This window comes from Nerophis lumbriciformis, linkage group LG15 (genome assembly GCF_033978685.3).
Source record: "Nerophis lumbriciformis linkage group LG15, RoL_Nlum_v2.1, whole genome shotgun sequence".
In the NCBI taxonomy this organism is placed as follows: Eukaryota; Metazoa; Chordata; class Actinopteri; order Syngnathiformes; family Syngnathidae; genus Nerophis; species Nerophis lumbriciformis.
The window spans coordinates 31,363,255-31,379,384 of NC_084562.2; the positions used below are offsets into that span (position 1 = coordinate 31,363,255).

The window sequence follows — 16,130 nt, forward strand, 5'->3', positions numbered from 1 at the left end:
CAGCTTAAGAAGAGAAAGATTCCGCACCCCATCCAGCTGTATAATCAGTCGCCATACAGCAATAGATGATATTTGTCTATTACCTGACCACTTCTATGTTAGCTACCTCTCTTTGTTTATAATTTATATTTTCTGCTGAATCTACTCTTTATTTTATGCTGCAGCTGTTACATATAATGTAATATTGTACATGGTAATTGGGATTTGTTATATATTGTATATATTATATGATACTATAATATAATATAATATAATATATCAGTATATATTATATACTGTATATATAATATGTAAATACTACATATATGTTATATTGCTACTATGGTAAATTTTTTATCTACTTTATACCTTCCGTTTTCGCCCTCTTTTTGTGCCCTTGTGTGCACAATCCCTTCCATCCTTATCCTTTCCATCCTTTGTAACTGAGCTACTATGTGGAACAATTTCCCTTGTGGATCATTAAAGTTTGTCAAAGTCTAAGTCTAAGTCTAATGATTAAGGGTCTGATCAACAAAAAATGTGCATGTATTAAAACACGTGCAAACTTGATAGCACACGCAAAGCTGATCTACCCAGCTTGTCCGCAGAGGATTGCGTCTCTTAAATGAGCAAAGTTAATGTGTCCGCCGTAATGTATATGCAGAATCCACCGTGTGTTTGTGTCAAAATATTTGGACTGTCAAAAATAAAAAATATTAGACATATCTAGTCAGTAATATTATTTCATAATTTTATAGCTTATTAGAATACATCCAATTGATTCATTTTGGTGTCTGCTCGCTGTCTTTTTTTTTAAACTTCCAGACACACCGTCACAACACTGGCACCTCCTAGAGGGCACTTTTGGTGTGCTGAAAATAGTATCTGTTATCTAGAAAAGGTGATTCATATTATATTTGTCTGCAGCATATTCCACAACATAACAATACAGCACTGGTTGGAGCATATAATGTCATGAATATGGAGTGTCTCCATAGGCACAGCCTGGAGACAAAAATAGACAATGAAAAAAGAGGATTACCTACAAACTCTTCAGGACAACCTAAAATCATCAGCCCAGAGGTTGGGTATTGGGTGCAGTTGAGTGTTCCAACAGGACAATGACCCCAAACACACGTCAAAAGTGGTAAAGGAATGGCTAAATCAGGCTAGAATTAAGGTTGTAGAATGGCCTTCCCAAAGTCCTGACTCAAATGTGTGGACAATGCTGAAGAAACAAGTCCATGTCAGAAAACCAACAAATTTAGCTGAACTGCACCAATTTTGTCAAGAGGAGTGGTCAAAAATTCAAGCAGAAGCTTGTGGATGGCTACCAATAGCGCCTCATTGCAGTGAAACTTGCAAAGGGACATGTAAGCAAATATTAACATTGCTGTATGTATACTTTTGACCCAGCAGATTTGCTCACATTTTCAGTAGACCCATAATAAATTCATAAAAGAACCAAACTTCATGAATGTTTTTTGTGACCAACAAGTAAGTATGTGCTCCAATCACTCTATCACAAAAAAATAAGAGTTCTAGAAATTATTGGAAACTCAAGACAGCCATGACATTATGTTCTTTACAAGTGTAAACTTTTAATCGTAAATGGCGTATTGTTGGCATTTTTTGGATGGTTATTTAGAGGGCTTTGTGAGCTTCTATTAACTTAATTGTTAGCTGATTCTTGCTAGCATTTATTGATGGTTTAAAATGCATAAAAAAGAAACACATATGTATTATTGTCTTACATAGGAATTGGGAATTTTAGGCAAAATTTTAAAAAATGCACTACCACTTTAAACGCTTTTTTATCTGTTAGAGACCCCACACACAAAAATAAAAAATCAGGCATTGATCTGTTTTGATCTTTGCGCGTATGGGGTGCTACAATCATGTCAGCGGAGCACACTACACACAACGATTCCAGCACACTAGCGTGTTTGATGTAAATCGAAATGTCACGTGAACAAATGTGATCTAAAATTGAAGAAGAAGATACTTCGCAACCACTATAGCAACGACCGGAACACACAACAACAGGCAACATGGAAGAGGACATATGACAGAGGGAATGATTGTGGTCTTAAGACTGTTATTGAGAGATAAAAACCCTAAATACAAAAAAAAACTGTAAAAAATCATGCAGATGGCGTGAACACAGGCTTTATAATCTACTGAGCAAGTTTGAGGTGATTTTTTTTTTTTTTTACTTATGGTAATGGCTTCTGTTATTAGCGTAGTAGGCCTACTGCTATAATGGTTAATTGTGTCAAAGCAGTTTATGTATAATGTTGAAAGATTGTTTACACTAGCTTCCTTGGTCCTCGCTCAGTCAGCTCGCTTTTTGATTGGCTACTTCCTGAACCACATCACAATTCACACTGCGATGACTTGGGAGGCAATGACATTCTCCACAGACATGAAAAGTTTTGGTCGTAAATAATAAACACGTTTTAATATTTACAATTGTTTTGGAAGCGTTTATCGGGACAAATTCCCTATTAACACACTTTAGACCACAGCACAATCTTAACAGATAATCTTAACATAAGATAATCAGGTGTTTGTAGTCTTTTGTCTGTCTTTATGTGTGTACCCTGCTTTAGTACGCCCACCAAAAGTATTTATCATTTTTTTACTTCCTACATGCAATTTAGCACTTTTTTGTGGATCTTTGTAGTTCAGGCCCTAAGTGTTGTGGAATGTTATGGTCTCTATGACAAAGTAGGTCAAAATGTGCAGGATACTGGTGTAAACTTGAATGTGTTGATTGGCTGTTGCTTATACAGTTGTACCTTGATATACGAGCGGCGCAACTAATGACATTTTCCAGTAAGGGTCATTTCCCAGGCAATTTGTTTGTTTTGAGTCGCGAGGTACAATCTGGGTTATGAACCAGCTCCAGATACCTCACCGCTAGTTGGCTGCCCAGCAACCCATGTCTTCATTGATAGCAAGACAGACATGCACGTTATCAAGGGTGAAGATCAGTTGTAAGTGGACAGCTCAACTGAAGAGCGGAAGGAGTCGCTAAAGGCTATAACTTGCGCCTTTTCGAGGTCAATTACGATTTTTTTTCTGAATTAAAACATTTCCTTGTGGTCTACATAATGAAATGATGGTTCTTTGGTCAAAATGTTACGTAGATTATATTTTACAAACCTTCTACAGTTGTTTTCTGACAGTCTCTTTAGGATGCGCCGTTTTGCGCTCTTATTTACGTGCCCCCACTTCGACTGCGTCTTCTCCCTGTCAGTCATGTTGTAGTTTTTAGCGCTTCCATAGCAATTTCACTGACAGATACAAGTTCGAACTATACACTACTTTATATTAGAAATGGAAACAGTGGAGGATGCATGTCAATATACGAGCCAGTCTGCCCTACAACAAGAGGATAGAAAAAAATGATCTTATTGACTATGGCTTGGGGCGGCATGGCGTAGTGGGTAGAGCAACCGTGCCAGAAACCTGAGGGTTGCAGGTTCGCTCCCCGCCTCTTACCATCCAAAAAATCACTGCCTTGTGTCCTTGGGCGGGACACTTCACCCTTTGCCCCCGGTGCCATTCACACCGGTGAATTGAATGATGAATGATAGGTGGTGGTCGGAGGGGCCGTTGGCGCAAAATTGCAGCCACGCTTCCGTCAGTCTACCCCAGGGCAGCTGTGGCTATGAAAGTAGCTTACCACCACCAGGTGTGAATGATTGATGGGTGTTACATGTAAAGCGACTTTGGGTACTTAGAAAAGCGCTATATAAATCCCAGTTATTATTATTATTATTATTATTATGGCATGGACTACAATGACGAAGGCGCACAAGGCACTTTGGGTACATTATTACCATATATGGATAATCCGGTGACGGTTTTCCCAATCGGTGACATAACGGTTCGTTTTGTGGAAGTACGAAGGATGGCAAGATTGTTTTATAAAAAGTGGGTTTCAACATCTATCAGCAAATTGTATTTAATGTTTTTAATGCCATTTTTAATACCACTTAAAAAAGATTGAATGCCCATGTCTGACTGCATATGGTTATATTATATGTATTCAAAAGCTTATAATTGTGTGTACACTCACAATTGTAAGCATTTGATAATGATAGTCTAGACTGGTTGAAAAGTTTACATGAACTTTTACTATTTAGTGAATTAGAATTGGCTCGTAAGACGATTTCATCTGAGCATTTATTTTTATTGATTTATTTTTCTGTAGTAGCATTCGGTGTTTTGACTTTGTGCAATGGCCGTAGACAATAGCCCACTAAAAGGATCGCCTGTCAATCATCACACTGTACCTTCAATCAAAATTACAGTATTAAGAGGAATTGCACTTAAACCCTCAAAATAAACAACCAATTCTGAATCAATTGATCAATATAATATGCCCAGAAGTCATTCTTTTATTCTATCAATTTATAACAGGCTGTAAAAATGCATATTCGCTGAAAATATGACTGATAATAGCCACACACTGGAGGATACGTTTTTAATCAGCATACAATTTTAGAAAATAGTTAAAAGGTTTTATGGAATTATAAATGAAAATCATAATACTAATGCAAATGATGCATGTGTTTGGAAATGGATGATTGATTTAAACATTTTACAAAAATACATGTCATGAATATTTGGAAAAATGCCAATAAGCCCTTGAGATGCATTGAAAAGAAACAAAGTCAATTTAACATCTTGAATAGATGGTATTTTACACCTTCTCAGTTGTTTAAAATGGGTACATTAGATACATAGAAAGTTATGTATACTATAAAGTATCAGGCAGCTAAAATAACTACGGTAATTAATTTACTGTGGGAAGTCACTGTTGTGGTCTGCTGTGAGAATTGCTTTGGTTGTCCGTCCGAGGCCATATTAGGTCAAGTGAGGCCCGTCACAAAAGTTGCTAATGTTAGCCAAGTTAGCTCATTGTGTATTGACCTAGAAAAAAAGGAGTTATGTATGAAACAAGCTTGCCTTCCTCATTAACATGACATGGTGTCAGAGTTACATTCACACACTGATGGCGGGAGCTGCCATGCAAGGCCTTAACCACCACCCATCAGGAGCAAGGGTAAAGGGTCTTGCTCAAGGACACAACAGACGTGATTAGGATGGCGGAAGCGGGGGATCGGACCAGGAACCCTCAGGTTGCTGTCACGGCTACTCTACCAACCGTCATTTATCAATATGGATTAATGAATTGGCATATTGACTATCGGCCCAGTTCTACAATTGTATTACATATTTAATGCCTCTGGACATCGCATTTAATGCTTTTTAAGGCCATTTAAGGCCTTAATTTTCGCAAAACTCTTTTAATAACTTTCAATGCTTTTTAATGCCACGCAGAGACTCTGAAATATCTCGCAATGTCTTCATGGTTTGATTTCAAATTTTCAGTACTTGTGCAGATCCCAGGTACACAACAGCAGGTACTAATCAGTAAGAAAAGTTGATTTCGCATAATAGGGCGGAACAAAATGCTAGATAATATGTTGAAGCACAGCACATCTGACTACGGTAGCCGTAATGCTCTGATAATGCAACAAGCGGTGGAGCTTCGTAGTTTACCAAAGTCGTACAAAAACGTTCTGACAAATTTTAGAACCTTGTGTGTAATGTTCTATATTTTCAATGAATGAAACAACCTGCAGTCAACACACATCTTTAATGTGTGACTGCCATCTACTGGTCACACTTGTCATTACACAGCGTACAACATAAAAATGGTTCGAGGTCAGTAGCACAACCAATCCGTACATTAGGCGCACTGTCAATTTTTGAGAAAATTAAAAGATTTAAAGTGTGCCTCATAGTCCGAAATATACAGTATTTAGTCTTTCTCCTCCACCTCTGTCCGTATCCTCAAGACACCTTATCTCCAAGGTAAATGTTGTATATTATATTTAATAAAACCAGTTTATTGCAGGACATTCTATTCTACCGTTTTTTAAACAATATCTGTTATTTACACAGTAACATTTTTCCTATTCAAAAACATGTGCCAAAAGAAACTGATGTGTCTTTTGAGGGGCCCAAAACGCACTGATGGCATTTTAATTTGTTTCAGTGGGGAAAATGTATTTGACTTACGAGTAATTTGAATTTGGAGCTCAGTCACGGAACGAATCAAACTCGTAAGTTAAGGTACCACCACATGTGCATTGTTCAATTTCAAAAATATATCAAACAAAACAGTTTTCACTCTCAGAGACTTTGAAATTGTTGGCAATTAAATAATCAATATTTCCATGTCTGGAAACTTGATCCTATCCCAGTTGACATTAGATGAGAGGCACACACTGGTGGACATGTTGACCAATAACCATTCACGGTCACGTTCACAATTACATTCAATTCAGAGACTTTAATTAACCTAACAAACATGTTTTCAAGCTGTGGTGCCAACTCGAAGTACCTGTTGAAAACCTACACAAGCACAGAGAGACGACAGGGATGCCAGAGTTAAGATTTGAACCCAGAACCGTTTTGCTCTGAGGCAGATGTGCTTCTCTCAACAAACCATATTTCCCACTGTATGTGTACGAGTAGTGAGTAAGTTGTCTTACCTGTTGGCAGTGGGCTGAGCAGTTGGTGCTGCTGGTGCGCAGTAAGTGCAAACCACTCGACGTGTCCAGCACCCGGCTGCACTGTCTGCTGTGACACAGGCCATCCTCGCCGCGTTCTACCAGGGTCTGACCGGGCCGCAGCACTCTTCGCTCCCCATACACACAGACTGCATCTAGCACTGCACACACGACCAAAGACAGATGTTGACTCGACTTTACTGGGTGCAGAATTAATACTGGATAATTACAAGTTTCACTGAAAACATTACCCAAATAGTTGCAATTACAAATTGAGTTTTGAATTTAAAATGTAGTTTAATGTCTTAATAAATATTTGTCATTCAGGTATGCTAATTTGTCTGATACTTTTAAGCAGGCAAAGCTATCAAATGTTCACTTTAACTTTGATTCACTGTCAAACTAACATCCTTGAACTTTTCTGACACACCTCGTATAAATAGCTTAGTGGAGCGGTCTGAAGTGATGTACATGTTATAGTTCAATCAATGTTGTTACATGATGAAGATTGGAGAATGCTAAAGTGTTTCATATGTCATTAAAACAAGTTATATAGTTTTGACTGAATTGTTGAAGTTTACAGCTTACAATCTGGTTGTATGTTGCAAGTTTTATTTTGAATCTATATCAATGATTTAAAAAATGTTATGTTTGCAGATGATACCTGTCTTTTAATATCACATTCTAATCTTGATTGCTAGACAAAAGAAACACAAGAAGACATGTCTGTTATTTCTGAATGGTTTAGGATGAATAACTTGTCACTTAACATTAAATCAACAAACTTTATGATTTTTTTGTACAAAAACAAAAGCTATAATTAAGAATACTTTAGAATTTTTTGAACTTTTAGGAGTTAACTTGACAACAACAGACTGAACATGTCTGTCGCAAAATGATGAAGTCTATAGGTATTTTGAGTATAGTTAGTTATTTTATCAAACACTCTTGTATGTTTACATTGTATCATAGTTTAATATATACACATATAATGTATGACAATAGTATTTGGAGTGTGATTTGTCAATCATACCTTTACAAAATCTTATTTCTAAAAAATTCCTGAGAAAAATGAATTTTTCCAATACACAGTTCTCATTTGCTCCTTTAAAAAAAAAAATATATATATATATTTTATATCTATTTGAATGCATAATTATGCACATTCGTCTACTGAGTAACCAAAAGTTTTCCATATTGTTCCCACATTCTCCTGATTTATTCAAGACATTGTGGTGACTTACCATTATGTAGAACATCTACTAATCAATGTACGTATAAATGGAGCGCACTCTCTCTCTCTTAACACTACTACCAGCTATTCAATCACCAACTGTATTTCATTATTTTTTTTAAACTATTATATGCCATGTTCGTCTGGAGTGAACTATGATGTACTGTATATGTTTGTTGTATAATATATGTATTGCATTTGACTTGCCTATTGTTGCAGCTGTGATAATTGGGATGTTTTAGGGAAGTGGTTTTATAAGATCTTAGGGTCCAACCTTTCCTGCACATGTGTTTTGCTTTACATTGTATATGTGTGGGCAAAACAATGTAAAACAGTTCCATAGGGTATTTGAACCAGTAATACTCACCACATTTGTACCTTTTGCAGGCACACAGGTTGCGTGGGTCAGACAGGAAAACCCCATCCAACTCAGCAATTTCTCCCTACAAAACAAGGATACAAATACCTATGGATGTCTGTGTAAAATAAACAAACGCAAGAACTAAAACATACCAATCCACATTTAGGAGGGATGATCTTGTCACAGGAACATTCTAAATATGAAAATACATTTGGGAAATGTTTAAGGCTAAATAACTGCAGACAATGTGGTTTGTATTGTGAAAACTGCACATTATATTATTGCATATATTGCAGGTTGTATACCGCATGTTTGCTTGGGACAGCAGTGACCTGCACTGGAAAGTGACACCGCTGACATCCCAACAGGGCAACTGAGCTGGGGACACCTGTAGGTCTCGCATACTATACATACACACACACGCGCACCCACAGTAGTCAAGAGTTGTTGGGGATATACAATACACCCATAAGACATGTATATCTATTTTATATTTGAATTTAGCAAAGCAATTTACTTAAACATGTATCAATGTGTGTGTGTGCAAGTGTGCTGACCACATTGGTAGGTGGGGCAGCAGCGGCCCGTGGTGTTTGCATCCACTGTTAGCACCTCCCCATCCTGGCAGAAAGGAGGCTCATCCACACAAGTAGAACACACTACAGCAAACACACATTGTATCATTATGCTGTGTGACATCCAAAATATTACATTAAGGAAAAATCAAATTTGATACTTACTGCAGATATGATCCAGACAACAGCTATCACCAGTTCTGGTGGCAATTAATGTCTGGTCGCGTCTGCATGTGGGAATCTCAGATTCACAGCGTTTGGGATCACACTCTGTAACACAGCCATGCACTGAACCCAATGTACAATTGCATTCATTCCTTCATTTCCAGAACTGAAAATACCCTTTTCAAGTGTTTAGACCTAAAGCAGGCAATGCTCAGTATATTCATCTGAGGTCATTTATTATCAGGACAATTCCTAACACGACTCCACACTTTCCGGACCACAAAGCAGTCCCATTAAGTTTTGTATGCAAGTCTAACTTAGGTTGAAAGAGTGTGTTACTGTGTACTCACCACACACATAGTCTGGGCAGCAGGAGTCCTGTCGATAGTATGACACTAGCCTCTCCCCATATTTACACTCAGGGGGTACAAGGTCACACAGGGTCTGATTACACACTGCAATGTCATATCACATCGTCTCAGCACACGCTGTACTTGTTGAATGACAATATGAGCAACTTGAGTTTTTTTCATTATATACTCATCTTTGGCCTTACCACAGACTTTACGGGGGCAGCAGCTTGTGTCTTCTGCCAGGCTGATGACCACCTCCCCTGCCCGCTGGCACACAGGCCCCTCCATGGTGGAACAGTTGTACTCCACAGGGAGGATTGTGTCCTTGTCGCAGCGATACATGCAACAAGCGTCCTTAGAGGCCTTCCACACCTCCCCAAGGGCTCGTGGAACCCCAGCACCGTCAGTGCAGGCTACACATACACCACAATTAGGGAATATAGAGTGACATGAGAGCCATACAGATAAAGATGGAATCTTACCACACTTGCTGGGTGGTATGCAGAGGGCAGAGTATGGTCGATGGAGCAGCGTTCCTTCAGGGCACACACAACCCTCGGTCAGGCCTGAGCAATAGTCTGGGTCTAAGTCAAAGTCCTGGTTGGGACAGGACTGAGACGTGCAGGCTGGCAGACAGGCCTTGTAACGCAGAGTGTCAGGACACGTGAAGGCTAGAGATAGAGAGCAAAAACTATTACAAAGGAAACTGTGCTTAGTGAGGTTGTAGTAGGGCCAATGCACAGAAAGGTGCTGTTTGTGTCGCCTGAAAACAACATTTATAGATGCAAAATTAAAATGAATTAGAAAATAATAAAATGTTCTGCACCTAAATTTGATTGCATATATAATAAATACAATTTACAAAAATAATTTAGATTTAGATTTAGGGTTGGAAAAAAATATATATTTTGACAGTTACAAGTAAATGGCACCCAGTTGGTAGAATGGCCCAATTAGTCTGTAAACAATCACAAAGAGGATATTTATTGACGTGATCACATTTATGTCATCCCATTGCTGACAGGAATATGTGTTAATGGTCTGAATAGTTGTCATCAGTAAACAACTAGTAAATACTTTACAGGGATTCAAACTTACGACAATAATCGGGTCTCCTCCACTCAATGCAGATGTTGAATTTGTGGCAAGACGCCACGTAGGCAGCCAGCGCCACACATTGGTTGTTTACATACTCGACATCTTGGACCCAAACCTCACAGAATGTACTTGGAGAGACCTAAAGAAGTGAAACAGCATTCATGTTTTCTTGCAAGCTTATTTAATTATTTTTAAAAAGATGCAGCTGCGGCTAATGAGGAAAACCTGTAACTTTGTTGACGAATAAACCTACGTAGGTGTGGCACTGGAAGAAGGCAGGGCTCTGCAGCATGAGCAAGCACCGAGAGCAGTCGCTGGTGGAGCAATTGAACTCACGACGTCGACTGTGACTAATGTAGCTGGTAGTGTTGGGAACCTGCCAGCTGTCAATGAAGAGAGATGGGTCCTCACCACGTTCAACAGTGGTGCCATTGGGCAAAGTCAAGTCATTACTTGGGTTTCCATCACAGAAACCTGTGGGAGCAAATGCAAAGAGAAATGATCCTTCCTGACATTTTGAATGTGATGCATCAAGCATGATGTCTTGATAGAATGGGAGGCAATGATTCCCACATAATATTCACTATATTGACCTTGTTGCCATTCATAAAAAAGAATAAGCTATGGCGTGCTTGGTGGAGCGCTGTAAGGTTTTCCAGTTTAAAATATGTGCCTTGGCTCAATAATGGTTGGGAAACACTGGTCTGGGGAAGCTAATTCTCCTATAGTTTATTACATCGCTGATCTTGGCAACATAACTTTTCAAAGTTATGCAAATAATGACTGAATCTGTTTTTTTCAAAGCAGTCATTTGATCAATATCTAAACATAAATTCCGTACAATTTGATACAATTCCGTATCACATGCTTTCAGGTTTCATTCCATCAGCAGCAAGGCTGGACTAGCATCCCCAGTGGTCCTTACAAGGACAAGCAATAAAAAAAAAAAACAGGCTCCAGTATTTATTTATTTTTACAGAGTTTCATGTCAAAGACCTGGGTAGCTAAATGAGCATGTTGGAATAACTGTGAATTGATACCTATTCAAAACAGTTCTTACCACAGAGGCCCATGGCGGGCAGCTTCTTGCTCTGGCTGTCGATGTCGATCACCATCATTCCAGTGCTGTGGTACCACTGTAGCTTGAGGCCAGCTGGGCTTCGAACCAGGTACATGCTGCCTGTGTCGTAGATCTCAAAACCAAACTTTTTAAATCGTGGTCTGGCATACCGTGAGTTGACATAGAGCTGGTGAATAAAAATAAACGTGAACATAAATTATATAACACTTCGTTATGCATATAACAAGAGAGGTGCATTGCCCTACCCTCCTCTGGAGCCTGTCGATGACGATGTGGTTGGAATTGTGGGTGATGTTAAGTGCAATCAGACAAAGGTTGGTAAAATTTGCCAAAAGCTTTGAAAGGAAATGTACATATCAAAAGTGACTCACAAGCAAATATGTTATATTATAAAATTCCTTTAAGTATGACAATGACTCACTGGTGACTGAGAGCCAGCAGAACACTCCTGAATCATTGCAGTGACAGTCTCATTGGGCAGCTGGGCCAATATAAATGATGCCGCTTTATAAATGGCAACACTGTTGCCATCAAATGTGATCACATTCAAGTCTGGAAACATCGAGCAGCGACCTGGAACAGAGAAATCATGAAAGTGACATGATAACCTCACAGAAATGTAGTGTAGGAATTCATATAAGTTTATCACAATTTATTTGACACTGAGGTTTGCTTTGAATTGGTTAAGTCTGTGTTTCTCTTACATGGACAGTCCCATTGAGGACAACATTTGTCTCCATTGACCAGTACAGCAAAGCCAAGCAGGCCGCAGTTTGGTGGCTCAGACGAAAAGGGGCAGCTTTGGGACTTGTTGAAAAGAACGAGCTGATTGTTGACACAAATGTACTTGGTACACTCATTGACAATCTCTACATATGGAGGCTGGAAATACAGAAGACAAGTAATCATAAAACTGTACAATCAATGAATTAAAACATTCTTATAAAAATTTAATTTAATAGCTGATGTGAGTGAACCCACTGCGCACATCCTTGTTGTTTCCACTTGCACAAGAGGTGTCATTACACCCGGACTGGTGCGATTCCTCTTATCCAGTGCAGTCGTTTGAACTGTTGTGGTTGCAAAAATGGAAGTTTTAGCAGGAGCAAAAACGCCAGGTTTCTGAGAGTAGATTGACATATCGGGTGGAGAAGTCACACGTTGGGAAGTGCTTGTAGGCTCTGTGGTTGTCAGGACAGATACTGGAGTGGTTGACTTTCTGGGTTCTAATGTAGGCCCAGCTGAAAATACTGTTGTAAGCATGGAATCAGGCATTGGTTGTGTGGCCAATGAAGTAGTCAAAGTGTGCACTGAAATTGTGCCAGCAGGTGTTGTTGTGGTCACTGGAGTCAATGGCTCAGCTGATGTGGTGATGGTTGCAGATGGAACTCCTGCGACTCCAGTTATTGTGCTTGGATGAGGCGTAGTAGTGACTAGCAAAGGTCTTGTTACCATGGTAACCCTGGTGGTGACTGGCTTCTCCGTTGAAGTAATTTTGGGTGTACCTCTCGTGACTGGAACCCTTAGTGTTGTCCTGATGGAGGCTGTCTGTGTGATTGTTGTAGACATTGCAGCAGATGTAGATCTTACAGTTGATGCAGGTCGTGTGGTGACTTTGTCGGGGGATGTTGTTTTTCTTGGTGTTGGAGGAGAAATAGTTGTGCCAGGTGGCGACAAAGATGAAATTGCTACGGTTGTGGCTCTTGTTGTCAATTCCTTTCTGCTTGTAAACAGTTGTGTTGTCTCTGTGACTGGTTTTACTGTAACAGGTCTGAGCGGGGTTGCACTAACAGCAGATGGGACACTTGGCTCAGGGGGACGCTCTGGTGTAACTTGTGTCTTGGTATGAAATTCTGCAGTAGGTATTCTGAGGGATGTAGTTTTAGCAGGTTTTGTGGTTGTGACAGTAGCTGGTATAGCAGAGGGAATCATCGGCCTCGATACCGGAAGACGAGGTACTTCCGTTGTTTTAGTCCCACTGACGTCAAGCTGAACAGCTTGAGAGGTCCGTGTTGGGGTAGTCTTTGTTGTTGGGCTGTACAAGTGGGTTGAAGAGGTGTCCAAATAGGGAGGACGCAATGGTTGTGAGGTCTGTGTGGGGGATCTTGGTGACAATGGAGCGCTAGTCGTTTTCATGGGGTACACTGACGATGCAGTTGATGTTACAGGTCGGGTCGCCACAGCGGTGGCTACTGCTTCCTCTGGAAGTCTTAAAGTTGCAGTGGACACAGAAATTTGGTCTGTAGGCTTACGGGGTGGCTGAACAGCTATTGTTGTGATGCTAGAAGGTGTTTTGGACACAGTAGATTCAAGTATGGTTGTTGTATTTATTGCTGCCTGCAAGTCTGACGCAGCTGAGGTAGGACTATGTACAGTTGTAGTCAGAGAGACGTGGACTGGAGTTGATGGTGGTATCGGAGTAGCAGCTGGAGTTGATAAAAGTGTCTTCTCTGTGGTAAGTGCAGACATCGTAGGTCCTGTAGTCTCTGGACCAATGAACTGCACCGTGCTGGTTTTAAAAGGTTCAACTGGAATGACCGAGTCTGTAGTCTTTGCTGTTGACATAGATACTGTTGTTTTTATAGGTACAGACAAAAGTGAGGAAGTGGTTGAAGAGCTTGTGCTTAGTAAAGCAGGAGTGATGCGTGCAGTCGAAGGGGTTGGAGGAATTCCCCCCACCGTTAAAGGCTTTGTGCTGCTGGTTTCCTTATGCGCAGTGCTTGTAGATTTGGGTACAATAGTCTGTTCTGTCACTGTTAAAGTCTCTGAAATTAAAGTTGAAGGTGTATGAGAAATGGTTCCGAATGGGAACACCACTACTGAATGTGTAGCATCTGTAGAGTCCTCAGTAGCAAGAAGAGAAGTGGAGGTTGGTCCCTCAGTAAAGTGCATGGTTGGTGCTGTAGTAGAAGATGCTTGAACGGGTGGTGATTCTTTGGTGGTGAAGAGAGGTTGGAGGGAGTCAGTGGACCTGGTAGTGGAGGTTAGCCGGAAAAGAGAAGTAATTGCAAAGGGAGCACTGCTTGACCTGAAAGTACTGGATCCAAAATGGCTAATGGTTGCACTCTTAGCAGTAGAATCGACTTCAGTCACTGCTAGGGTTGAAATGGGTTTAACAACTTCTGGCCTTACAGCAAGGGGGACTGCTGTGCTTGAAGGTTCCGGTACTGCAGAAGGTGAGGGTATGCTTGGTTGAGTTGACTCATCGGGAATTGGTGGTATTATGGGAGCAAACGCTGATGTGCTCAACGCTGGAGTTGTGGTGCTTGTTATGGTGGTAGGAACTGTCATCAGAGGGGCAGAAGGGACAGTGGCAGTCTTGAGTGGAGCAGTAGAGTCAACTTTGGTGGTTGTTGAGGAGAGAGTTGCAGAACTTGGCTGGACACTAGTTGAAATTATGGGCATTATGACTGGGGCTTTGATACCTAAAGAGAAAAAAAACCATATTCAAATAGATTGATATTGTAACATATGTGGAAACCAATGTTAGCCTTGTGAAAGAAATGGTAAGTATTGTAGAATAAATTGACAATAGTCCTTGCTCATTTCAGCAACAAATTAGTGAATATGATTAAAAATGATATATATATAATAAATAGTAAGATTATAATTTATACGACCACTGTTTCTAAGACATTGCATAGAGTCAAAGGAGTTCAGTATCGATATTGGTTAACGTTTCATTTCTGGGCTTTCAAACTTGCATGTGTTCGACACACCAGTGAAACAAGCCAGGATCATACTCACAGTCTTCGACATAGACACACCGGTGAGTCACTTCATCAAGGACCGTGTGTGGCGGGCAAAAAGGAAAGCAACCCTCTACTCTGCACAGACAAAACAGCAATGATGAATCTCACAAAATCCTTCCAATTAAATTGAAAAATAATCAATCATAATATAATTCAGGGCTCTTGGTCTGTACTCTGATATGCAGTGGATCCACGCATATTCACTATTCAACATTTGTGTCCCATCAAATTTGCAGATTTTCCGTTAAAAACAAAACAATATTTTTGTATTATTCTTAATTTTCTTTTTGAAAATGTGCCATGTTTTTCACAGAAAACAAATCTTATTCACTCTTGGTCAGTACTAGTTAGTCATTTATAAATACAAATAATTTATAATAAAGCGGGCTGCATGGTGGCCTGGTTGGGATGTAAGCAGTCAGGAGATCTGGTTTCAAATTTTTGTTTGCGTAGACTTTGCATGTTCTCCCCGTGCATGTGTGGGTTTTCTTCGGGTACTCTGGCTTCCTCCCACATTCCAAAACTATGAATGTTAGGTTAGGTTAATTGAGGACTCTAAATTGTCAATATGCATGAATGTTAGTGTGAATGGTTGTTTGTCTTGAGTTATATAACCAGTTTACCCACAACCCTAGTGAGGATAAGCAGGATAGAAAACGGATGGATGGTAATAATAAAGCATAAAATGGAATGCATAATTAATACAGCATAAAGTTCAGAATATTGTACAGTTTGTACATGTAAGACGTGACACCAGTGCAAGATGGCATCACCCTGTGTCGCTCTGTAACCACTATCCTCTACAATCAACTTTGTTACAATCTGGCCTGAAAACTGGCAATGAGGTGAACACTAGTTAATATTTAAGTTGTTACTGGAAGTACAAGCAGTCTGCGGAACCGTGTACCTCCGCTAGCTTTTTTATAGAGGGATAGAGGC

At 39.8% G+C, this 16,130-nt stretch overlaps 1 protein-coding gene across 4 annotated transcripts in view; it reads right to left on the bottom strand.

The window, feature by feature from the left end:
• The window catches only part of otog (otogelin), a 143,086-nt gene that overhangs the window by 20,035 nt on the left and 106,921 nt on the right, over window positions 1-16,130 (bottom strand). For all 4 annotated transcript variants that reach the window (XR_009816807.1, XM_061975031.2, XM_061975030.2 and 1 more), the window contains 17 exons: window positions 15,187-15,266; window positions 12,421-14,864; window positions 12,144-12,321; window positions 11,861-12,012; window positions 11,685-11,774; window positions 11,419-11,605; window positions 10,612-10,832; window positions 10,359-10,497; window positions 9,743-9,931; window positions 9,464-9,673; window positions 9,258-9,362; window positions 8,908-9,012; window positions 8,725-8,826; window positions 8,473-8,571; window positions 8,320-8,360; window positions 8,174-8,249; window positions 6,555-6,733 (listed from right to left, as the gene is read on the bottom strand). Coding sequence is in view for 3 of the 4 variants with exons in the window: in XM_061975031.2 (XP_061831015.1) it covers window positions 6,555-6,733; window positions 8,174-8,249; window positions 8,320-8,360; window positions 8,473-8,571; window positions 8,725-8,826; window positions 8,908-9,012; window positions 9,258-9,362; window positions 9,464-9,673; window positions 9,743-9,931; window positions 10,359-10,497; window positions 10,612-10,832; window positions 11,419-11,605; window positions 11,685-11,774; window positions 11,861-12,012; window positions 12,144-12,321; window positions 12,421-14,864; window positions 15,187-15,266 (4,597 nt within the window). In the remaining variant the exon portion in view is untranslated. The remainder of the gene's footprint in view (window positions 1-6,554; window positions 6,734-8,173; window positions 8,250-8,319; window positions 8,361-8,472; window positions 8,572-8,724; window positions 8,827-8,907; window positions 9,013-9,257; window positions 9,363-9,463; window positions 9,674-9,742; window positions 9,932-10,358; window positions 10,498-10,611; window positions 10,833-11,418; window positions 11,606-11,684; window positions 11,775-11,860; window positions 12,013-12,143; window positions 12,322-12,420; window positions 14,865-15,186; window positions 15,267-16,130) is intronic.